The 25,710-nt window shown below is 37.6% G+C and overlaps 2 protein-coding genes across 5 annotated transcripts in view; one reads left to right on the top strand and one right to left on the bottom strand.

The window, feature by feature from the left end:
- Positions 1–14,647, bottom strand: part of alpk3 (alpha kinase 3) — an 18,767-nt gene extending 4,120 nt beyond the window's left edge. The window contains exons 1-10 of one of the 3 annotated variants that reach the window (XM_015398202.1): positions 14,611–14,647; positions 14,040–14,365; positions 13,691–13,723; positions 13,235–13,356; positions 12,660–12,777; positions 10,329–11,646; positions 1,168–3,568; positions 829–976; positions 216–343; positions 93–128 (exon numbers count right to left, since the gene is read on the bottom strand). In XM_015398202.1, coding sequence (XP_015253688.1) covers positions 93–128; positions 216–343; positions 829–976; positions 1,168–3,568; positions 10,329–11,646; positions 12,660–12,777; positions 13,235–13,356; positions 13,691–13,723; positions 14,040–14,179 — 4,444 coding nt within the window. In that variant the 5' untranslated portion in view covers positions 14,180–14,365; positions 14,611–14,647. Of the gene's footprint in view, positions 1–92; positions 129–215; positions 344–828; positions 977–1,167; positions 3,569–10,328; positions 11,647–12,659; positions 12,778–13,234; positions 13,357–13,690; positions 13,724–14,039; positions 14,501–14,610 lie in introns of those variants that run through there. The other 2 variants (XM_015398205.1, XM_015398203.1) reach the window with 2 other exon arrangements.
- A 4,759-nt stretch (positions 14,648–19,406) lies between these two features.
- LOC107099909 (mucosa-associated lymphoid tissue lymphoma translocation protein 1-like) overlaps positions 19,407–25,710 on the top strand; it is a 9,828-nt gene continuing 3,524 nt past the window's right edge. Inside the window, exons 1-11 of one of the 2 annotated variants that reach the window (XM_015398212.1) lie at positions 19,407–19,494; positions 19,653–19,723; positions 19,821–19,942; positions 20,787–20,925; positions 21,013–21,188; positions 21,352–21,448; positions 21,857–21,892; positions 21,987–22,190; positions 22,785–22,962; positions 23,067–23,141; positions 23,272–23,399. In XM_015398212.1, the coding sequence (XP_015253698.1) occupies positions 19,681–19,723; positions 19,821–19,942; positions 20,787–20,925; positions 21,013–21,188; positions 21,352–21,448; positions 21,857–21,892; positions 21,987–22,190; positions 22,785–22,962; positions 23,067–23,141; positions 23,272–23,399 (1,198 nt within the window). In that variant the 5' untranslated portion in view covers positions 19,407–19,494; positions 19,653–19,680. Of the gene's footprint in view, positions 19,556–19,652; positions 19,724–19,820; positions 19,943–20,786; positions 20,926–21,012; positions 21,189–21,351; positions 21,449–21,856; positions 21,893–21,986; positions 22,191–22,784; positions 22,963–23,066; positions 23,142–23,271; positions 23,400–25,710 lie in introns of both variants that reach the window. The other variant, XM_015398211.1, reaches the window with a different exon arrangement.

Genomic DNA, 25,710 nt, shown 5'->3' with positions numbered 1-25,710 from the left:
ATATATATATATAATGTAAATGGTCAATTATAATCTGAAAAAAGTATTTAAGGGGTTCATTAATCAGCTATGGTACAAAATCTAGAAAATACCTTCCAAGTCTTCCTTGAGTAGAAATTCAGATAGAACTGAAAAACAATAGAAAGAGAAAATATGTAAATATAAATTTTAAATAATTTGATAAAGCAAAGTTTAATCAATTCACTTCGTCTTACTTTCTTTACTGAGCAAGAAATCAGTCGTGTCAGTCCCATATTCATTAGTGATTGAACATCCATACACACCACAGTCCTGGCTGGATGCATGAACAATGGCCAGAGCTACTTGGCTCTCATCTCCTCCACTAGGTGAGAAAAAAAAAAAGGTTCCAGTCAGATTCACACTGAAATTCATCAACAATCCAGAGGGTGTCACTCTAAGTAAGAAAGTCAGGCTCTGTGGAATCAGTCTGCTGACAAAGCCACTAGTGACACATATATACTTTATAATGCAGATGGGAAAATATTGTGTCAGATTTCAGTCTATGTTTCTGTCCAGAGATTCACCCCTCTGCGCCACAGCTGTGGGATTCGCTGTCACATGAGCTGATCATGTCGTCAGTGAAAATATGAGCATGGCGAAGGGTCGTGGATATAAACTCCTAAGGGCAAAATAATTCTTGTTTCCTAAATGCTCTGATTTAGCAACCTGTGCAGTTTTTGATTGTCAAATATATTATTAGGTGTGATATTACCAGTGGCAAGCTGAATTCAATGTATCTTTAATCTGCATTTAGTATGTTTATGTTGCATGTGGTTTGATGTTTGCTGAAGGATCTGTGGGGATAACCTTCTCTTCATCTCCAGTATTTCTTCCTCGTCTTTGAACCACTTAATGTTGGAGTCATTGAGCACATTGAAGAACTGGCACCACAGCTTCAGGTGCCCAGAAGCATCTGGGAAGGGCTCTCCTCTGATTTTACGGATTACTTGAGGAGCTGGTGAGAAATGGTGTACTTAAAATCAATAAATAAAATTGACCTAAAATCACATTCATATACATATGCAATATGTAATGGAATGTGAAAAATCTTCTGATGTTTAAATTCCTAAACACAATTCATAGAACCTTAGAAAAGAGTTGAGTTGAAGTTATATTAGGAGAAAATATTGATTCTATTATTTTTACCTTTCAAAGGGTCTGTCTTCTTGCCAGCTGCTCTTTCCTCTACCTTAGTAGCTGATTCTGTCGTAGGAGTCTCCTCTACAACCTTTGGCACCTCCAGCGTAACTTTTCTGCGACTCATAAGTGGAGAGCGTCTCTCCATTGGTGGGGTTTTTTGTCCTGTGGAGGCTTGTAGCAATGCAGCTCTCCGAGCCTGGCTTGGTGACATATAGGGGCTCTCCTTCTTGCCTTCTAACACACTAAACACTGCTCCTTCCAACTCCTCTTCTCTTTTTGGGATGAAAATTTTGCGCCGAGCTCCAGAGGCCAGCTCCTCTGGTGTGGCAGAACGTATGAGTGTCAGGCTGTCTCGGCGTTTAAGCCGGGGGCTGCTCTCACAGGATAAGGATGATGTTGGCGTGGATCCCCCACTGAAATCTTCATCTGCCTTGTCGCTCTGACGATCCTCGACAGAGATTGCAGGGGTGTTGGCTGTGGTCTCATTGTCTACATCTAGAGCTGATTTGGACATAAATTTACGTAGACTAGAAGGACTTAAAGATGGGTATGTCGGGGGTTTGGAGCTTAGCCTTTCAACGGATGGTCTGTTTTTTAGGAAATCCTCAACAGACACAGAACTCTCTCTTTTGCCATCTTTTGGGGACTTTTGTTTTAAGGTTTCAGGCATAATATTGTCCTCTGTTGGTTTACTTAAAGGTGACATACTGCTACCAACCTTTGGTGCTGGAGTTTCACCAAGTAATGTCAGCGTGTTCTCTTTTTGGGTCTTTTCCTTTAAGTCTTTTCTTCTTTGAGGTATTTCAGGCCTCTGACTCAGGTTTTCATCTACACATTGCTTTGTTCCCCTTTGCGTACCTACTGAAGTTTCGGTTTCTCTCCTCTCGGTGGGAACAGGCAGTTTAAGTTCAACTTCACTTTCATGACATGTGACAGATATAGGGGGAACTGTAAACAAAGACTCTTTTGGTGTTTCAAAAGCCTTTTCTTTCCCCCAACAACCACTGCTACTAATGGCATCACTCTCCTGATCATCACTGCACAAAACATTTATGACAGGAATTGAAGCATATTCCAACAGAGGGAGCTGTTCACTGCTTTGATGTTTGTGCGTTACTTGAGTAGTTTCCTGGTTCTTTTCTTTAGGTAAGAGTTCATCATTATGCTGCATTCCTCTCTGCGTGTGGGATATGCCTGCAAAATCAGACACTCCCAAATCTTGGATTCCTGCCTTTGATTCATGAGTTGCATCATGTTTTTGCAGATCTTTTAGATCTGGCTTGTTAAGTGCCAAAATACTTAGTGGCAAAGTGCCCTCTTTTACATCAGGCTCCATTATTTTAATAGTTGGGATTATACATTCTTCACTTGGGATTATTCCTGGTTTAGATAGGTTAACATCTGTAATTTCTTCAGTAGTGGATATTTCGATTGATGGAATATTTATCATATTACAACTATGATCACTGTTTTTTCCATGGGGAACATTACTTTTGTCCTCCAGGGCAATTGTGTTATCTTCATTGTCCTGTGTTACTACAAGTGTCTGTGGTTTGCTTAATTCTTCCTCATTCGGGCTCATATCTTTTAGTGTCTCTACCTGTAAACATGCATTGCTTTCTTCTCTTTTATCTGCTTGTATTGTAACTTGCTCTTGTGTTTTTAAATTGTTGCACCTATTCATCTCTACATCCTCTGCTGAGGAACAATGGAATTCCTCTTTTGTCTCCCCTCTCTCCTCTATGTTTGAAATCTTTGTGGTTTTAGTTTGGTGGTCATCTGTTATTTCCCCACCTCCAGGGGCTTGTTCACGTTGATATTTTAGGTCACCCATCTCTAAACACTGTGAGAATTGAGAGGGCGGAAATCCTGCATTCATTTCCTGAATAAGAGAACTGCATTTGGCCCCTTGTTTTAAATTATCTTTTTCTGCAGTGTTAGCTACCGCAACAGGAAGAGCAGACAGCACCTGATCCGTTGTTTCAGATTCGTGCAGCTCAATTCTGTCTTCTGGAAAACCTGCAGATATTTTTGCGATCAAAGAGTTGTTTATATCCATGTCGGGTTGTTGGTTAGATTTCACTTCAGTTTTCTCCTCCATAGATAACTTGTAGGAGGACTGATGCTCTTTATTGTCAGGCTTGTCTCTGTCTATTTTAAGAACCCTGACCTCTTTCTTTTCCAACGTTTCCATAGGTGCAATTTCAGGGTTGTGGCTTTCTGCCACTGAGATAACATTCTGAGGTGGAGTGGAGGAATCTTCTCTCTTAAACAGGGAATGTTCTTTATCTTTCTGAGATAAAGGGTCATCTTTTCCAGACTTGGGATCAAGCAGGCCATCTGTCCCCTTTTGCTGGGTTTGCTCTTCTTTAATGACTGAAACTATTCCTGAGTCTTTCTTTTCATCCTGTTAGACCATTAAAGATAAAATAATATTAATAACAAGATTAAATAAGATTCAAGATTCAATTGATTCAACAAGAATCAATTTGCTATTGTGGTCCATCCTATCCCCTCTGATACGTATTCTACAGTACATGCAATACTTGTTTTTTTCTTCTGCGCATAGCTCTGGCAAATATAGCCTCTTTTTCTTTTTTCCTGAATCTTTGTCAATCGTTGTCAAAGTCCTTGGGAAATTAAGTTTTACTTTGGTGATTTAGAAATTCACAAAACTTTACCATTATCCATAATCAACTGAAACTTACAAAATGTCTGATGTAAGAAATCTTGGATATGAACGTGTCCTTTTATGTAAAGCTTAATCCCTACATTTCAATATACTTTTCCCTTTGACCTGAAAGCGTGGTGAAATAAAATAGACCATCCATACCTCCACTATTAAGGTACTATGATCTGTCAGGGGTCTTTTATGGATGTTTGCATGTAACACAAATCTTTGTGACCACATTGACCATGCAATCAACCAAAAATGATAGTAAACCAATCAAAATTTGGCAGCAGATAGCATAAACCCTGGTTCAGGTCATCAGGGGAAGAAAAACAACATTTAAGGGTTCTTTTAGGGGAGTGGCGGCCTAGTGGTTAGGGTGTTATGCTTGGAATCCAGAGGTTCTGAGTTCAAAGACTGCCACTCTGGCTCCCTGAGCAAAGCCCCCCTAACCCTACACTGCTCTCTGGGCGCCGCACAATGGCAGCCCGCTGCTACCCAAGGGGATGGGTTAAATGCAGAGATTGAATTTCGTTGCTCTGTACTTGTGACAGTGTAATGACAATAAAAGCCGAAAAAAGAAACCAAACCAAAAACAATAACATGGAGAGGGCTTCAATTTTTGCAGTGTTGATAACATTGGCATTTCTCTAAAAGACAATGATTTCAAAGCTGCACTGATGTCAAGTGAGAATTATTTTTTTAATCCTTTTCTAAATAGACTCCCTATTAAGCAGTGTATCATCAAGCCATTAGAGGCTGCAGTGAACACGTTACATCTGTGAGTAGGGTGGGGTTTTCCTCAAAGTCCAAATAGCTTGCATTCATGTTTGCAGAGAGGTATGCCAATGTCTTAATGATAGCATGTTTAAAATAGCAATGTAAAATAACCCTCAAATCATGTGATGATTTTATGTTTACAGTTATGCTTGTTGACACTGTTGGTCTCTCTCACATCAGGATAGTCTGAGAGATAGTATTTTTACAGGAAGACCAAATTGGATGTACAATCTATTGCTTTCAAAAAAAGTTGAGGTTGCGAGCTATCTGCACGTTTTTTTATACACAAGAGGAAAAGGAAATATAGTAGAGACTGTGAGTGCAGTAGCGGTTCAAGACCACATTTACCGAGAGGATGGGGGCAGGGTGGGAGCACGTAACAAAAGCATAACATGAAATAAAACTGAGCAATCATTTAATAAATTAAGTGTGCCACAGAGCCAAGATTGCATATACTTGATCTAGAAGATGAAAACTGGGACCTGTCCTAATAGGGCGAAAGTTTAAAGGGATGCATGTTATTCTCTAAATAACTGGTTAACTGTAAACCCAAAGATTTGTCGGGTCCAAGGGGCCAGTTCATTACAGTCTCTTCTCTAAGTGCATATCATTATAAGAAATTTATTTAGTGTTGTGTTTTCAGTATAAGGGCCATAACAGGGACTGCAACCAGCTTTAAAGGGGCACTGGCCACTGTTAGCCCCTGTTTAGCTCCGCCCATGCTGTGGTTACAGACATTCAGTGATGTATTACAGCAATTAATTAACATATATGTCCCTTAAAAATACACTTTTTATCTTTAATTCTCTGAATTGTCTGTTTGCATCCACACTGCAGGCATCTACACTAGGTTTCACTTAAGCCCAAGTTTTCATTTTTGTTCGGTTCTCAATTTTGGATAACTTTCACACCTGTCCAAACAAGTAGAGCCATCTAAAAACAAACAGTTTTCTGTTTAAAGTGTACCAAGAGTTAATTAGATATGTGAGAGCACATTTAGAATAAAAATGTGTCTCAGAGGTGGATTAATTCATTTTTATATTTATTTCCTGTTTTGTGTTTTTATTCCAGGAACCTCAGCCTTCCATCAAGCTTACACTGTGCTATGGAATCCATTAAGGGCTGAGCACCCAGGTTGCAGAGGCCGATAAATACTTTGTCCTGGGTTGGGATGCACACTTTTGTACCCATCATATGTCCAAGGTGTAGATATATGACGGGATTTGAATATGATAACTTTATAATTTTCAATTAAGAAATAACTTAACCCCTAGAACCCTACGGACCCACCGGTGGGTCCAGCTGCTACGTGACCTCGTAATTTTAACAAACCCCCAGTATTGATGTAAAAAACACATTTGGCACAGTTTGGTGACATTTTTGGATAAATGTGCCAAAATGGCCTCTCCGCCTAAGAAATTTCTCACTAATACCATTCTAAAATAAATATGATTCATCTGATTGAGTCCAAATTTGGTATATTTTTAAACAACATTTAGATTTAAAAGTCTGTACTACTTTTTTGTGCTATAAATAATATTTTGGTAGTGTTTTGCAATGTTTATTTCAAAGAAAATTTTGGCGAGGTTCAAAAAATGCAAAATATTTAGTATTTTATCCCTAATATTTCAGGCAGGGTCAAAGCTACAATGGTGCTGACACCAGAAAACCATTCTATGACATCTTACCTTTACAGACGTACCAAAAGTTTCTTCTTAAATCTAATAGCTGTGAGGCTATAAGTTATTTACTTTTGTGTGTTTTTGTCAGGCAGAAATTTATTTATACCCCCTGAGGGTGTAAGAGGTTAATAAGTTGTTAAAAGCTTTTAAATGTAAACTGCTTTTGTTTCTGTACATTTATAATAAGGTTTGGGTATTCAAATGGACAAAACCGGGCCATTTATGAAAGTGTTACAAAACTGACAGCCAGGCAGCCTCATAATGACCTCTGGGAGACAGAATGGCTGTTGATAAAGCAGCTAACTAATCCTATGTAGAAGGACATAAATGACAACCACAGATTCAGACTGACAGTGAGAGACTATACAGCATTGTGACAGGAATAAGGCATTCATGTTAGTTGTTGGTGAAAGTTGACTGATCAAGGCTGGTTTCAATTCTTGGTTCATTTTCGTTTTCCCCTCTCAAATCAAAACAGGAATAAGGTTCCACCTTGAGGGCACCACTTTTCTTTAGATTTGGAGAAGACCAGTTATTCACTAACAAATCTGAGAGCTTTCATGAGTTTAGATTAGATTCTGAACGTTTATTCATGAATAGTCACAAATTTCCAGCTGTAAATTAATTAACTTGTTTTAATGTAGTTTTGAGCTTCGTATCATGTTTGGTTAATTCATTCTTAAAAAAAATGCAAAAATCATACCTCCTTGTATGTGGTTAGATCCCTTTATTCCAAGTTAATGAACTGATTCTTTGTATTAATTCAGAAAAATTACACGACTGCTTACTTTAAGAAACCTTCACAAAAAACTGCTTCATCATGCCTTATGGATGTATTGGTAGCAAAAGGACACACCATTAAAAATATCTGATCCAAGCTGAGACCATAATATTTTTAAGAAGCTCATTAAAAAGAACTTTCAGCTGTGACCTTTGATAGTGTGACACATTTAGACCCAGACAAGTATTTCAGCTGTAAATCAACAGGAGCATCAGTACTGACAGTTCCTGGCAGACTTGGTATTGCAATGCCGTCATATAATCCCAGCAGACGGGCAGAGCGCTGTGGTCAGTGTTCCTAAAGTTAATCATTTATTAAGCGGCAAAAAGATCACAAAAATAGCCACTTTCATGTATCATTTAAAAGTTCTTTTTTTTATACATTTTCAGTTTGGTTAAATAAGTTGTTTTTTTACATCATGTCATGTGTACGGTAGCTGTAACAAAAAATGTTTACATATGGAAAAGTCCAATAGCATAACTAGCAGTCTGAACTTGACCGTTTCTCTTTATTACTGGACATTAATTAAAATTTAACAGCTTGAGTACAACTAATTGAGGCCAAGCAAAATACAAGCACTATACCTAGAAGGACAGCCCCAGGGTTTTAAAGTCCTTGCTTGCTCAATGAACTCAGACACAGGAATTCCCCACATTGTAGTCAAAGGTGTGCTGCTCACACAGAGCACTTGCCTTGCAGTGAATGAATAACAAGTCTCTGAGTGACAAACAAGAATCTGTTCCCACATATTTTCCTGCTATCATAGATTGGAAAACACAGATACACAAACATTAAAAGGTTTATATTATTGTTTAAACGCATAGAAAATTAAAGTCTGTATTTCTTAAGTCATGAAAATTGTCAAACAAGAATAAAGTTTTTTTGATTTTTCTGTTGTTCCTGCTTTTGGTGTTATCATGTTTCAGCTTTACATAGAGGGCGTCCAGCAGCCACGTGTTTCCTCGTGACAACATGTTTGGCTTGCAGTGACAACGAGGAAAACAAGAAGTGGTTGCTTTCAGTGGAAAGGGAACTGGTGTCACACTTAATGCAAAAAGATGAAGTGCTTTGACACTTCTATGTATGACAGCCCCTTAAGAAAAGACACTTTACAAAAAGGGTTTTACTTGCTCCATTGACAAAAGGGCTAGACATGTTATTTTAGGATGTGTGAATAAGCTCTTTTACATCAGTCCCTTTTCCACAAGAGTTGATGCAGCTACTTAAAAAAACGCAGGTTCTCCATAAGACTGGCAATTTCTAAACTTTAATTTGATATAAATATATTACTAGGAAAAATACTGCTTTTACTTTTTCGTCAGGCTTACATGTTGCCCATCATCAAACATGTATTAAGATTAGACAAATACAACCCGAATAGCAGAAGGCAAAACATATTTTTTGATGATGATTTTATAAACGACATACAAAAATATTGCCATCTAAGCAATGGGCTTAATGACACCAATAACTGCATGAAATTTTACTGACAGCTGGCTAAGAGTCTTTAACACCAGTGAGGAAAAACATAGACTAACTCTTTGCTAATTTTATTAAAACAACCACATTTAATGTTTTTTATGAGTGGACAGTGTTTCAAACTAATATGATAAAACAATATGGTACTCCAATGAAATTTAAGTCCAGAGTTTGGCCTTTTCTAATGTTTTTCTAATGTCTGTTTTGCTCTTGTTGGTACATGCAGAGGTGAACATGCTGCTGTGCTTCATTGTCTTATATTTAGTGAGCTAGAGCTCAAACTTAACAATATAGTTACAGTGGACGTGTTACACACTTGACAGCTTGCTAATTTATCAAGGGACAGAACAAACAGTTATGTCAATTCACTAATACGAGCATTTTAGACACATAAATAAACTTAAGATGCATATTTTTGGACTGTGAAAGGTAGAAGAATACCTGGAGATAACCTACATATGCATAGGGAAAATATACACAATTCTTGTAGAAATACAGGGGTAATTTATCTCAGATATAGCAAGACAAAAACCTTTAAGTTGTTTTTTTTTTGCTAACCAGAAGCAAAAACATTTTTTTTTTTTTTTCAGATTATAAAGATGGTTGATCAGGAAATGAAAGACAGGACTTTATATCCTTTTTGATCAGCAGTGGTTTGATTTTTTTCAACTCTCCCAAGAACAGCTCTGGCAGTGGTTTCCTAGAATACCAAAGGTTATGACTGTCTTCTCTTAAGGCCTCTCATCTACTTTATAATGCTAGGTAAACTGAATAACACTAGCTTATAACAGCTAATTCACGATATTACATGTAGGTATTAACTTTTTTTTGTTTTTTACATTCACCAAGGCTGTTTGCATGATTTTTCCCTGCAATAAAAGAAATATGCTTGAGGATAAATACTTTCTCACAGCAACTAAGGATAGTATGATATGAAGTTTGACACTTGGTTTAGACAAATGAAGATTGCTTTTCTGCCTGCTTTGCGACCTAATGCTCAGCTAAGAAAAACATGTTTGGTTGATTTTTAGTACTGATAAAACTAATAAGAAAGACAGACTGAAAACAAGTTTTTAGTTAAAGCAATGTTACATGAGATTTGAAACAAGTCTCAAATGAGCCAAGTAAGATGACCAAAGAGCTGCCGCCTACCACCCTCTTGGCTGGATGAGGAAAAGGTTTATTTTAGGACACCCAAAGAGGGAGGGAATCTGACCACAGTGACAAGGCCCTCCTTTCATGCTTAGACCTGCCCCTGGACCCTCTACTACTGCTTGCAGAATCTTCCCAGCTGTCTGTCAAGCAAAGTAATGTGAGAACCATTTAAGATGTTCGTGTTTCATCATTATCTCTGACGCACCGGTGTTCAACTCAGAAAAGCAGACATCAAAGATATTTTGCCTGCAGCTTGACAGTCTGTCGCTTTGATGCCCAATAACCCCCACCCCCACATGCCTGAGCAGAAAGTTTCTTTTTACTTCCTTATTCTTCTCTCCACACACACTAACTTTCATATCTTACTGCTCAATAACAGCTGACTCACTTTATCAACAATAACTCAATGACAGTACATTGTATAATGCCAAGTAATTGCAATGTGTAACTTTTTCACCAGGACATGATATTGACCAATGACCATGAGTGATTATGTGCTTGAAAACTGTTATGTCAGCGTTAATACAACAAACATAGGTAACATCGCTTTTGCCTTACAAAGTGAGTCAATATTTAATCTGGAACAGGCAGGTAGCAGCTAATGAAAGGTCCTACTTACCTCAGTGTGAACTTGAAACCCAGATGACTTTTCCTCCACTGCACTGCTGCTCTCCTTCTCCACAGATACCTCCATGGCTTCCACAGTCTCATCAGCCCCTCTTATACTCTCTTCACCTGTTTCCTCAGGAAGGAGTTTATGATCTGGTGGTCGGTCTTCATCTTCACAGTTAGATTTAAGTATTACTCCTGGTTTTGCTTCTTGCACCACACTTTCTGAGGGCTCCGGTGCTTTATCAGTTTCCATTGGCACAGCCTCCTCTGCCGGGTGCTTGAGAACCTCAGAACTATGTTCTGCTTGCAACTGAAATGATGGAGGCATGTCTGGTTCAGGCTCAGAAAGAACTGCTGGGATGTCAAAATCTTTTTCCTCATTCTCTGTGTGTGATATAGAGAGAGGGTCTTTCTTGCTCTTACCAAAGAAGAAGTCTTTAACAGAGTGCAGCATGGAGGAGATTGAGGCCTGTATGTTGTGCTGGTCATGATCTTTTTGACTCTTGTTGTGATGTTTGACTACTGGACTATTAGACTTTTGGAGTTTGGTGTGAACTGCTGTGTGTGCCATCTCTGGTTGCTTTTCTCTTTTATTTTCTCTGTCTATGAATAACTCTTCTTCTATTCTTTTCTCTTTTATGGTTTCTTCTTTTTCCAGCTCTTCAAACTTGTTCTTAATCTCCTCAGTCTCATTTTCCTTATTATCGCTCGAAGCAGCTGTGCCTTTCTCTCTACTTTTCTCCTCCTGATTCTCCTCAACAGATTCAGACTGTAGAGTCTCTGCCAAAAACTGTGCTAAACCTATTCCTCCATCATAGGAATTCTCTCCTCCATTTCCCATCATGTGGCTTCCGCTAACGTTGCTTTTGGCTCCAATATCCACGTCATCTGACATCTTTATTCTCTTTTTAGCCAGTGTTTCCTCTGACTCCTTTTCCAAAGAACCATTTACTGAAGTTATATCCCCCGTATCTTTGCCTTCAGAGATAATTACCTTTGATTCAGCAGCATCTTTTGGCTGCTCTGCAGCCACAGAGTTGTGGACCACTGGCTTCTCCTCCAGTGGAGGCACAGAGCGTTTTCTTTGTGAATGCTCAAGGCTTCTTCGCTGCTCTTCTTTCTGAATGTTTTCTTTATTGTCCTTCTTGCCCTTATCCTCGACATCTTTTTTCTTCTTCTCTGCTTTCTGCTTCAGTTTATCAAAGAATCGCTGGTGGATCTTGTATTCATTCATGGTACCAACTTCCAAAACACCAGAGCAGGAGACAATACCTTTACTATTGCTGGCAGAGACCTGGTAGATTGCTGCATCATCTAAGGTGCAGCTGAAAAATAACAAAAAAAAAAATTCCTGCTGTTATATTCTAATTTTGGTTTGAAAAGAAACACAAAATAAATAGAAAGGTGCATTTCTATTAGTATGAATGCAGGGACTACAACATAAATGTCGTATTAGTTTTGGACTTAATATGTTACCATCCTGTTTTGGTGAAATGGTGATAAAATGAACAGTTTTAATTGTTATTGTAAAAAGGAACTATGTCCACTAAATTTAATTTGTCAAAATTATACACAGTTTAAAAGATACAGTATACAAAAACCTCCATTAATAGATGAATAAATGTTTCTCTCTGTGGTGTGAAGCAGCCACACTTGTCATATAGCTGTTACTCTGTTCTGGTTTAATTATGGATGGATGATTAACTACTGTTATAAGAAACAGTAGAGTAGATTTAAATATGATGGTTTCTATCAGGGCTGCTCAGTTGCACAGTGAGTAGCACTGTTGCATTGCAGCAAGAAGGTTCTGGGTTTGGTTTGGCTCAGGGTCTTTCTGCGTGGAGTTTGCATGTTCTCCCTGTGCATGTGTTGGTTCTTTCCGGGTACTCTGTGCTGCCCTGCGATGGACTGATGACCTGTCCAGGGCGTACCTCGCCTCTCGCCCACTGACAGCTGGAGATAGGCACCAGCACCCTTCACGACCGCACTTGAGATGGATGGGTGGTTTCTATCAATGGCATTAGATGCCTTATATTTGTTTTTGTGTTCAGTCAAATCCAGAAGCTTAATCTTGGTCTGCTTTACAAATTCAAAACCTCAGGTCTCTGTCCTGTTGGGACACCCAGCTGTGTCCAAGGATCAAATCATTTGCCATTGATTTGACAATGAAGATGATAAATTGTGTCTCTGTAATAAAGGCAGTTAAGGCAAACCCTCAGCATGATTATACCAAAGCCTTACTTTCAAGTATCTCAGCTGTTATTTTGTCCGACTATAGCACAGTAAACTTTCGACTGACTGCCACTCTTTATATTTGTCACAAAGCAATTATACATACTTATAAATATGAAGAGTGTGAGTTTTTCCATTTCGTCGGATTTCATATTTAGGGAGTCCACAGTAACGGTCCATTTCCATGTCGTCTTTATACCATTTCAGTTCTGGAGCTGGGAAACCTACAGAGAGAATGTTTATTTAAGGTCTTTTCACCACAAAGTACGGCATCAAAAATGTGATTTTTTATTTCACTTTATGCACTATATTCTCAATAAGAAACTGGCCTACTATTTGGTTGCAGTAGTAAGCATGAAACAAGCTTCTGTATGAAAGCCTAAATGAATGAAGAGTCAGCATGTTTTGTATCTGTTGCATCATGTCACTGATGCGTCATTTAACAGCTGCTGTGGCCAAATGGTCCCACCCAAACAATCTGCCTGCAGTCAAAAACAACTAGAAACACCCGCCTAATGTGCTGTTTAATCCAGGAAGCAGCTAATTTGATGCCAACAGAGTAAAATCCTACCTTTTGTTTCCTTATTAGTCACATCCTGAATGTTCACCTTTTAAGCCTGAAAAGTTTCAGTTTGTCAAAAAACCACAACAAGCAGCAACAGGATGAGGAGGTGGGCCTACCTGACACGACGCAGGTGAATTTCACATTACAGTTTTCTGACACAGCCTTGGATTTCAGCGTGGTCTCAAAAGACGGCTGTATGTCCTCTGTGAGCTGAGCCATGACACTGCACAATGTGCTCCTAGATAGAAACACAGCAACATTGGAGAGTTAAGCTTTGAAATAGTAAAATACAAGTCATTTCATTCATTTAGACCACCTCTTCACCTCGGTGCAGTACATTCAAGGGGCGCTCTTTGACAAAGTGTTAATAGAAATGTGTAGTAGAGGCGAGGTTTTGTAAAGAAAGTTGATACAGAAACATGTGAGAGACCAAACAAAACAAAGGTGTGAACTGGACCGGACACTGAGCAGTACAGTTAAAACGTGTTGGTTTCATTCTGGGGATAAACCAGTTTTTGTGGTTAACATGTTAGTTGGGAACTTGGGAGAAACGTTTTAAAAATTGAAATTACCTCGCCGATCTGTAGTGAGAATACCTTGAATAGCTATTCAGAAGGAGGCAAATGAAGGAGCGTCAGTAAAAAAATTAAATCTACATTATTCTAACCCACCTGTCCTGTTATAATTATGGTCTTTACAAGGCACAAGAAGCACTTTAACTTGTAGTTTGCATGTTAAAAAAAAAACTTTTCTGGACCACATTCCGTAGTCAATGAGGTTACATTCTTGCACCTAACATGCCTTTTTACATTTTGTTTGCTGCAGGACTTTGTGACTATTTAACTTGACCTATATGACCCAGGGACTAGCATGACAACACCAAAACAAACATAGTCTAGGATGATAAAAAAATTCCCCTACCTGTTTTCAGGCCTGACATTGGACAGATAAGTATTGCGGCTCTCGGAGCGGCCACTGGAAGAGCCACCCTCCTCTTCACTGAAGCTGCTCGTTCTTCCATTGCCAGAATATGAGCGAGTCATTGGCCTCCTGGAAGTCATTTTCCACTAAGTCAAATTACAAATAAAAACAATGTATACAAAGAAAATCCCAGATATGTAAACCTGAGTTAGTTCATTTTCAAAAAGTCAAGGAGGAAGGTTAAAAAAAGAGTAGACTCCAAATTAACAGAGCTGCCCATGTAAAAGTCGCCAAGGAAGTAAAAAGACCCTCTTCAGATGGAGGACCTGTGGGTGAGAATAAAAGGTGTATAAAATATAAACAGAAATCTTTACTCAGAGACAAAGTTTAGATCAAAAGTCCTTTGACCAGTGAAAGCTCTTGGATTGGAGTCGGATATAAATAGTATCTGCTATCAAGTTGAACTGTTCTTTCTTAAGCCACAAACAAACAAAAACATCACTTATTTATTTATATAAGAACAGAGCCAAAGTTAACGTCTCTATGAAGAAAGTTATAATATCTATCTTACCATTGAGAGGTTGTCTGTGTTGCTTTGGAGCCGGAGTGTGTGAGAAAAATCTGTAACCGCCTATCATAGACATGCATGTGTTGCCAGTGGGGCCCTATTTATAGCAGAACCATAAATAGGTTTAGGAGAACATCAGATTTTCCGAAACTGGGCTTTGGACTAACTAAAGAAGTAAAAATCAAATGTTATTTATTTTAAATTTGTTAAAGGTATCAAACATTTTTTTTTTATGAAACCGATATTTTGAAAAATTGTATTTCATTGTTTTGATCACACTCTGCTGAATTAAAGCAGTTGATTGAAAGTCCATTTGGTCACGTCATTGGAATTAAGTTCAAAATGATGCTGCTGAGATTTAAATGTCGATATCAAAATCATTTTTAGCGGGTCAGTGAAGGATCAAGGAACACCTCCAACTTTTGCACTGCAAGTCACCAATTTATAGCCTACATTGTATAAAAAGCCATATATGATCTTATCAGGAGATAATACCAGGACTGAGGCTATAAATATCTAAATAAGTATATAAACAAGTAAATGGATTTTCCAAAAAAGTTTAAAGAAAAATCCGCTGGACTTTGTTTCCAAGGTTGAAGATGTTTGGCTTCCCATCCAGGAAGGGTTTTCAAATCAAAATAGAGAATAGCAAATAATAGCGTTGAGTTTGAAGCTCTTATACAGCATGCAAAATTCCTTTAGAATGGGGGTCATTCGTCTTTTTTTGTTAGCCTGCAATGCCCCATACCTGTCTATGTCTCTGAAATGGCTGTCGTTAAAGGGAATTGTTGGCCTGGCTGAATAGGTGAGGTCTTAAGCTTCCCTGTAAAGGGGTTAGGGTTGGGATGATAGTGCGAAGGGATAAATTCAATTGCTGTATTGTGGGTTTTTGAAAGCTGAAACCTGCGTCCACCCCCTCTGTTTTAGGTTGTTGTTTCTTTCTTAACATATATGGCTTCCTTCATGTCCTTCATGTGAACATTCTGGTCCTCAAAAGAATGTACTTGGTCCATAAGTTGTAGATGTACCGCAGGTCTTGTCCTGAGGAGGTCGCTCTTCTGTGTTGGACCATGCGTCTCACAAGAGAGGCTGCCAACGACAACAAGCATACCTTTTCTGGACTGTTTGGTGAGCATGGAAGGAGATGGAAACCTCAACATATAAGTGTATANAAAACTCAATGTTATTTCTAACATTTTGAATTGAAAGAGCTTCCTGGATGGGAAGTGAAACGTCTTCAAACTTGGAAACAAAGTCCAGTGTTTTTTTTTGTTTGTTTTTTTACTTTTTTGGAATAACTATGACCTCGATGAATGAGAATCTTCACCATCAAGTAAATAGATTAATAAAAATGTATTACTCTGAGATGATAAAAATGCAAACAATTGAAAGAGATGATGTAGCCATCCCTAAATACAAAGATTGCTCTTTGTAAAAAGAGGATTTCTTATTTTTCTGTAATCATACTTTGAGGTTAAAATCTGTTATACTCTCTATATTCATTTTCAAGCAAATAAGAAATGTGGTTGGACATAGCACTAAAACGGATTAAAGGACAAATTTCCAAGCAGGATCTAGAAAAATGCATTCATGAACTTATCTTTAGTAGGATTATTGCACCAGTGTCTTCACAAGTTTGCCTAAAACTTCCATCAGACAGCTGCAGCTGATTTAAAACGCTGCTGCCCGTGTCCTCACTAAAACTAGGACAATAGAGCACATTAGCCTGGTTCTAAAGTCCTTCCACTGGATCCCTGTAGCTCAGAGAGTAGACTTTAAAATACTTCTGTTAGTCTAAAAATCACTGAATGGATCAGCACCTAAATATGTAACAGAATTGTTGTCAGTGTATCAACCCCTCCGACCGCTCAGGTCTTCTAATTCTAGCTTACTCTGTACACCCAGAACTAGAACAAAACATAGAGAAGCAGCATTTAGTTCCCATGATCCACTGATCTAGAACAAACTACCAGAAGACTGGAAAAGGGCTGAAAGCCTGAGTTCTTTTAAGTTAATGTTAAAAACCCATTTGTTTAGAACTTCCTTTGACTGTTGAAGTTAAACTGCAAACTGAGGTATATTAGTTTAAGGTTGTAATCCAACTGTTCTATTTTCTTTTCTACCTGCTTTTATCGTGTTTTTTTACTTGCTTTAATTCTGCATTTTTTTTTTGTGGTCCAGCTTTTTTGTTTTGTTTTACAAATGTTTTTTTTTTTATTCTGCTTTATTTTTTCTTGTGTTTTATTTTCTAATTCATGTAAAGCACTTGAGTTGTCATGAACTGAATTTTGCTATACAAATAAACTTGCCGTGCCTAAAACTGTCCCCAGTCCAAGGCCAAATATCTTGTTAAAACCCACCCTGAGTCATACTGTTTCTTTTTTTTGCCATTTTTTTTTTCTTTCTGTAACTACTAAGGTTCTAGAGATCGTATTATGTTAGGATTCAAATTGCATTAAAAAACATTTAAAAAATATTTTATAAAGTTTGTTAGTAGAATATTTGGAATAAAGTTATGCTATCAGTATCACAATATCTTTTAAAAAATATTTTTTGTTAAAACAATTTAAATGAAAAGAGCAATGATGATACTTGTATACATTTGTTTTATTCTCTAAACCAAAGAGAAAACATATCTGCAGGTATTTAAATTTTGTGAGAGCACCTCATATTGGAGGTTAACAGGTTTTAGATGTGGTAGAAATAGGGCACTAAATTATAAAAATATCCATTAATAGCTTAATTAAGTCTTAGAGTATTAATGACTTTTTTAAGGAAGCTGTTTTGGTTGGATCTGGAATTTGCTGCTAAAAGATAAATAATCTCTTATGCTGAAATTCCAGTAAGAGTTTGACTAGCGCTGAGGGAGTGTATTATGTTTTATCTTTAACCATCTCAGTCACTCTGACCTTAGACTGTGGTTTGTGTTCCGCATGGAAAAGTAGCCAGCTTGCTCATTTCCCGTAAAGTGTCAAATAAAACTGAAATCAAGCCAACATCTACTTAGAAAACAACTGTGGAGCCAGCCCTCATTGACTTTTAATCAGTTATGGATACACTATGAAATATGGTAGCAACGGTAGGTTGGAGTTTTCAAAATAAAACTGACAAATTAAATATTAATGTTTATTAAGTAGAATTCGTTATAATTTACAGCCCTCTGTTCAACATTTTTTTTCTTATGTTCCCCTGTGCATATGGATGTATGAAAATGATTTTAATGTTGTTTTTTTTTATCTAGTTAGTGTTTTTTATGATGAATTTGTGCACTTTATTTCAGAATGCCCATTTATTTTACTTAAGTTTTACATGCTGTTAAACCAAAACTTTGCTTAGCTACTGATTTCTACTCAGGGTGATGGTAGAACATCCTTATGGTGCATTCATACCAATAAGCAACTTTGATAAAAGTCACCAAATTTAGAATTTTTTTAGATGCTTTAATTGTGAAATTACACATCAGCTCTTCATGATAATTGTGGATATTATTAACTGGTTAGCAGTTACTAGTATTACTAGTTACTACTATTTGTAGATACCTTTGTACCTATGACACTTAGGGATGTCATAATGACTCCCTAAACCTTAAATCAGTGACTAGAAACAAGGGGTTTCTCATTAATATTCATGGAAACTTTCATTTTGAATTTCAACATCAGACCATGATGAATTTTAGTGAAAAGTATCTACGGGGGTGTTCTACTATCTCACTCAACTTGAAGCAGGGAGTACCTGTTAATATTCACGGAAACATAGAGAAAAGTGAGCAATTTTACAGATTTTGAGAGGCTTTAATTTTGAAATTCCACATCTGATCTCTATGACCTTTGATCAAAAGCATCTGGGGGTCTCCTACTGTCACCCTGAAGTGTAATTAGCAACTGGAAATATGGAGTTTCCTAGCAACATTCACGAAAACACAGAGGAAATTGACCAATTTCACAGATTTTGACAGGCTTTAAGTATGAAATCCCACATCAGACCATAATGACCTCTGATGAAATACATCTAGAGGTTCTCTACTATCATCTTGAAATTAAATCAGCGACTGGAAAAAAAAAGTTTGGGTTTAAAAAACGTTTAAACTCAGTTAAAAAATGGGCATTCTGTAATAAAGTGCACAAATTAACGATGTAAAACTAAATAAAAAAAAAACAACATTAAAATCATTATCATATATCTGTATTCAAAGAAGCACAAAGGAAATAAGTTTTAGACCTGATGGCTATAAATTATAAATATTGAAAGTTAATACTTTTAAAAAGGTCAAAAAAAACAATCCACTGGAATTTTTTTTTTTTCAAACTTTGAAGACGTTTCAGGAAGCTTTTTCAAATCGAAATGTCAGAATTAGCATTGAGTTGCAAGCTTAATAGTGTAGCCCAAACAAAGCCTTGTTTTGGCTTAGACAATATGCTAACTGAACTGCATTGTCTTCATAATTAATAACCACTAAACAACTAGTGGATTTTATTTTGAAAAGTCCAAATGAGCGTTGCTACCGTACTGCACAGTGTATACGTGACTGATAAAAAGCCAGTGCGCGCTGGCTTGACGGTCGTTTCCGAAGTGGAACCTGGCTTGACTTCAGTAAAATAAAGCTCATCTGTGGTTCCTGGTTTATTTGTTTGTTTGTTTGTGTATGAAAAACGAAGAGCTAAACTCTTCATAGTTTTCTCTATACAAATATATATATATTTCACAAGAAAAAGAATCTATGGTTTAACTTATATTGTGATTGCTCTCATACTAGAGCTACATCGGTAATGTGTGTGCGTTTTCTATTTTCCAGGAAAGGGAAGAGTTTATATATTAGACGTTTTAGACTTGAAAACCCATTCCGGGTGACATCCCAGTGCTGTTCATCCGGTCCGAGGCTAACGGCAGGTATATACCATAATAATAAGGATTTAAATACAACTACAGCTTGTTTCACGACATATAAGAGGTTCGCTTTTATGCATGATTCAGACGGAATGTCTTTTTTTCTTTACTTTGTGTATAATTAAAAACACCAAAAAAAAAAAAAAAAATTGTTTTTACAGTTTGATAAAAGAAGAAGAAAATGCACAGATGACTGGATCTAACCCTAAATCCAGTAACATAATGATCACAGGTTTGTCACTACCGCACATTTTTCGGTGATTCTTGTGAAAACAATTACAGTTGAGAACTATTTCCTTCAGGTAGCTGATTGTCGTGATTTGTTTCAGAAATCGTCATTTTGCGCCATCCTGTATCCGTGTGCGTACCCGTCAACCACAAAGTGACCCTGCGAGTCCGTGCTGAGGGCAAAGGGCTCCTCAGCTATCAATGGTTCACTGAAGATGAGGAGGTAAGAAAGTTTATTAAAAAGAAAGACCTTTAAAGTCACCACTTTTATTTTGGTAAAATAACTGTTTCTGAAAGATTAGATCTTGATTTGCTGCTCTTGTTGTTTGGTACTAGATTTATTCAGGTATGAAAGGAAGTAGATTAGAAACAACAATGGGCCAAATCTTTTCTTACCTGTAGGATAGACACTGCTTTGATACTTTAAATGATCATCCCTCCCTTTTATAATTGTTGTGCAATGTTTTAGAAGACTGTTAACGCCCTTCTTGTCTCTTGTTTTGTTTACCATGTGTTTCTGGGCCAGAAATGTGACAGATCTGCAACAGACAAAATACTATTTAGAGACTATGTAATTGCACACTTTCATTTAACCAAATATGAGAAAGATATCTTACAAGTGAAAGTTGGAAAAGAGTCAACACATTAAAACTATTTTAGATGTCTGGGTGTAAGTGTGAAAGCAGGAAAGAACTGGACCTATCCGGCTTGATTTGAGACATCTTCCTATGTTTAAATCCTCAATTTTTTACCCAGGAAAGTTATGTATGAAATGACCAAAACTACACTGTCAGAAATGCCAAAGGGTCAATCTGCAGGTCTGGACATAGATCAGGAACAAATCAACAGAATTCCAGAGCCGTATACAATAATTGAAAAAGAATAAACACATTCATTACATGTGTGATTTTAATTTCAAATGTAATCACATCGAGCAAGAGAAATAAACTCACAGCAACTAAGAGACAAAATGGTATAAAATTTGTGTTTACAATTAAGTGAAGAAGCAAAATGACTAAGAGGTTAACCAATGAGTTTATCTGTTGTTTTTTTATGTTGTACTTCAGGTGCCTGGTGGTACTCAAGCAGACCTGACCATCAGAGCCTCTAAAACCCAGCTATATGTGTGCCGAGTGAATGACCACTTTCAGAACTACGTCTTTAGTGAATGGGTGAAGGTGAAGGTGCTGGACATTGATAAATCAGGTACTATGATTTTACTATATTCCTCTATGTGTTGCTGATATTATAGGTTTTACACACATCTTACAATCTCTGCTTCTTTCTTTTCAGGTTTGCCAGTTGATTGGCAGGGCGAGCCACACATTGCTATAAATCCCAAACCACAGGCAGTACAACCGGGAGCGAAACTCAGTCTTCGCTGCGCTGCCTTTGGCATCCCCATTCCTTACTACCAGTGGTACAGAAACGGACAGCCCCTGCTCGACAAAACCAGTGATACGCTGGAGGTACGGCAACATAGCAGGAATTTATTTGGATTGCACTCCAGGTTCTCTGTAAAACCTTATTATGTTAACCAACTTATCTGGGAAAGCAGGTTGATATTTGACAAAAACTGTGATTTGTGCTTGAGGAAATGACGAAAGTCATTCTGCTTTGATAATCTTGCAGATTGACGGCGTAACATCAGAACATGGGGGATCCTATTTGTGTTCGGTATCTAACGTCTTGGCAGAGAGATGGACGGAGGCGGTCGATGTCGATATTGGTAAGTCCCAAGCAGGAGCGTAAACAAGTTTTTCCATCCCTTTTACCTTTTCTTCCTGCATTACCAGCTATATCTCTGAGAAAAGGAAACTGAGGGAAGACAAGGTTTTCTTCACCCTCCTTTTATTTTGCTGATTTATCCGAAAGGCTTTGATTTTTTTTCCATTGTACTGGAGGTACTTTCCCATTTCTAAAGAGTAAAAAGGAAGTTGCTGGTCTCCAAATAGTGCTTAGTCCCACAGCAGGAAAGTGATGTGAAGTGAAACTAGCTCTTGTTTCTCCTGTTTTCAGTACATATTTTGATGAATGCAATGAGAACAGCAAATCTGGCATCAGTTGTAGCATTTTATTATATAAATATTTCCCTCCAAATATTGATTTGGTGTATGTTTTTCTTTTTTCTTTTCAGTGCAACCTGACCAGCCTCCTCCTGCTGCGCTAACAGGTAGAGTTTAGTGGAAACAGATACCATCTCCTATGCCAGTTAAAAAAAAAAAGTTTTTGCTGCAATTTCTTCTTTATCTCATTCTTGTTTTCAGCCACTGATAAGGTTGCCCTTCTTATTGGCAACTTGAATTACCGCCACCACTATGGTTTGATGGCCCCCGTCATGGACGTCCACGAGCTGGCCAACCTGCTGCAGCAGCTGGGCTTCAGAGTTGTCTCCCTGCTGGATCTCACCAGGGAGGAGATGATGGCTGCCATCGAAAAGTTTATTCAGCTCCTTGACAGGGGGGTTTATGGTGAGTCTATTTTTGACTAAGTTAGCTACGTGCCGTTAGCTACAAAACACTTCGCTGTTGTGAAATGGTGCTTTAGCTTCCCCTTTTTTCACGTCCTGTGTTCAATATTACATAGTTCCTAAACTCTCAGGTTGTTTTTGATTGTTTAAGTGTATTTCAGTAAGCAGATGAGATGTCTTATTCTGAATAAATGCATAAAAAAAAAAATTGTGCAGAGCTTAGGAGATGAAACCATCAGGATAAATAAAAAGCGTGTTTATTAATCACGCGTGACGGCTTTTGGTGCCTAAAAGTAGTTCTGCTGTAAAAGAGGAAGTATGTCTATACTATAATTACACAGCATTAAAGGAAACACTGTCATATATCAGTAGTTAGAAACTGTCTATATCATAAAATAGGAACGAGAAGGAAATGGTCATGGCACATTACAATGATAAAACCTACTGATATGATCTCACAACCTGCTGATACGATCTGTGTCCTAAAAAAGAAACCAGCTGTTTTACTTTTCCCCCCTCTTTCCTACCATGACTATAACCCTTTACTGTGGAATGTTCCAATTTTAACTTACTTCGTTCTCTTTTCTCTTGATAGGGCTTTTCTACTACGCTGGTCATGGTTATGAGCATGCTGGAAGGAATTACTTGGTTGCAGTTGACGCTCCACAGCCATACCAAACCAAAAACTGTGTCTGTGTGCAGCGGGTTATGCTTCAAATGCAGGAAAGACGGACTGCAATGAGTGTAATCCTACTGGATACCTGTAGGAAATGGTAAGTTTACAGATAATCTTCAATTTTCACTAGGAAGGACATAAAATGTAGATTTAATTACTAAAGAAATGCTTACCAGGATTCTTTCCGAAAATGTTTTGTAGGTACAACCAGGGTTGCATCCCATCAGTCATTAAGCCACTGGGACCAAACGGGAACACAGTATATGGTTATGCCACGTATGTATGAATATCTGTTTTTTCTAATTTAAGATTATGTCTAAACCCTAAATGGTAGACACTGAAAATAAAAACAAAATCAAAGGGAAATATTGTTTTGTATCATTTTAACCCTTTTAAATCTTTTCAGGTGTGAGGATGCTGAGGCGTATGAGGTACAGGATGGGGGCAAGAGCACCGGCATCTTCACAAAGTACCTGAACAAGCACATCCTCGAAGCGGAGAAAGTCACACACGTCTTAGAGCGAGTTTCTGAGGGTGAGTATTTTAGATCTCTGTTTTATTTTTAAAGGATAGGACCTTAACGGGGGGATAAACACAATGGTATAAAATGGAAAATGATGTCTGGGAATCAAAGAAAATGTACAACTTACACACACACAATAACAGCTTTAGCATCAGGTTCTTAGAGGTATAAAAAATATAAAAGTGTAGATTTGAATAGGGGGGTTTTGTGAAACATGCTAAATGTGTATGTGTTTTTATGCAAAAAAAAAAAAAATCACAACAAAACGATTTATTTGCAAGGATAAAAAAGTGATGTAAACTTATTTTGCTTGTTGGGACCAGTGATGGTTAGAAAGTCTTAGAGGAGGTGGGAGGAAAAAGCATCATTGTGCATCTAGGGTGCAGCAGTCTGTTGCTTAATGAGTTTTCCAGCTCTGCTGCATCTTCATCCAAGTGGTACAGAAATGTTGTCCAACAGTGACATTATTTTGCCAAAGTCCCTCTGTCTTCCATCCCATGCAATGGGTTGAGGGATCATCCAAGGACAGAGCTGGCCTTCCTGATGATCTTATCCATTCATGCTGTTGAATAAGCTGCTGCTTCAACAAACTACACCATAAAACAACCAATACAGGGTCTAAAAGGTAGATCAGTTGTGTACAAATCAGTTTAGTGCAATGAAATAATAGTTCCCAATGTTTAAAATAACTACTTTATAGTGTAAAACACTTTTGGCGTCTATTCGGCTGTTAGTTTTTTTTATCTGTTTTGATGAAGTGAATGTCAGATCAGAGTTTAACTGCACCTTAAACCTTTATCTGCAATTTTATTAGCATCAAGTTTATGAGTTTTATTTCATAATGACCAAAACAGATTAAGTGTAAACAGCGCTTAAGGGAACAGGTTGTCCTTCGATGTGCTGCCTGAAGCGTAGACAAGGTTTACGATCCGCCTGCATTGCATTTTAATGTTGTTTACTCGCAATTTGCTTGTGTTTCCAACTGATCATGGATGTAAGAATAGGAAATTCTTCTGCCTTGAAAGCATGCTTGTCATTTTTGATTGGCTCAGGGGAAATATAGTTTCGAGGTACCATTAGCATGTGACCTCATTCTTTGGAAATTCACACTGTTGGCGAGAGAACACCAAGAAACCCGAGAAGAGCGGAGGGAGAGACAGCTGCTTTGCCGTTTCGGCTCCCCCCCCCCTGCCTCCGCTCTCAAAGGGTCACTCACAAATCAGTAGATGCGAGACATGACCCCCTGCTGATAGCAATCTGTTTGTGTCAAAGTGCTCAAGGACTTATTTAGTATAACCAGATTGTAGATTTGTATCTGTAATAGCTTTTTTTATCCGGGTTTTCCATTTGTCTTTTGAGTTACTAACTGCTTTTGAAACGTCTCCATTGTTGAGATGCAGTGAATTCTTCAGAAAAGAACTTTCAAAATATTTGAAAATCAGTTATTGTAAACGTTATAACATTTTAAATTATCCCCAGTTCCTCAAATTTGCTCACGTGATTCAAATTCTCCTCACTTACTTATCCAACACTTTCTGTTTGCAGAACTTATGCAGTCCCATGATCAGACAAGGAATACATCAAATATTCTCTAAAATCTTTGTGAATAATTTAGCAGCTCATATAAGAACCCTTTGTGCAATGTTGGGAATATATCTTAGGCTTTTGTTTTTTTTGTCATGGCTAAATGCTTCAGACCATGAACAAACTTAAAAATCAGATAATGATAAGCTAAGTTTATGCAAAAGGCTATTTTGGATTTATTAAAGAGAGAAAACTACCAAAACGATGGCAAAAACTGACATCTAGCTGTTTTGAGGGCTGGCAATGAGACTGTTACATTGTTGTGGGGAAATAATGATGAACACTTGTTTGAATCCAGCCACGCTGGAGGTTTTTTAAGCATCAGTCCCTGTTTAGGGTCATACCATTCTCAGGTTGATGAAGGATTCACAGGTCACTTGAAAATCTTGTTTTATTTTTTGCAAAGGCATTCAGGGGTGAAATTTCTTTCTGGTGTGTAATTGATCATTGACCTGCTGCTTTTCTGTAGCTTAAATTTGTGGCCACACATTGTCCTTTCAGGATTTTCTGGCAGGATTTGGTATCCTAAATGTTTAATTTTGTGTTCATTTAAATGAGATAAGTGAAATTTGAATTATTTCATTCATGCTATAGAGTCATTGAAAAATGTGGTGGTTTAAGTAGAGGCTGTTTTTTTCTGACCTTCTGGAAGTTGATAAAACCATGTTGGATAAATTTTAATAGAAAAGACCCTCTTGCAAAATTTCACTGTTGTTTTCTTCGTTTATTGACGATGGC

Source organism: Cyprinodon variegatus, unplaced genomic scaffold (genome assembly GCF_000732505.1).
Source record: "Cyprinodon variegatus isolate N-32 unplaced genomic scaffold, C_variegatus-1.0 Scaffold918, whole genome shotgun sequence".
NCBI classification, from domain to species: Eukaryota; Metazoa; Chordata; class Actinopteri; order Cyprinodontiformes; family Cyprinodontidae; genus Cyprinodon; species Cyprinodon variegatus.
This window is presented reverse-complemented; position numbering and strand designations above follow the sequence as displayed.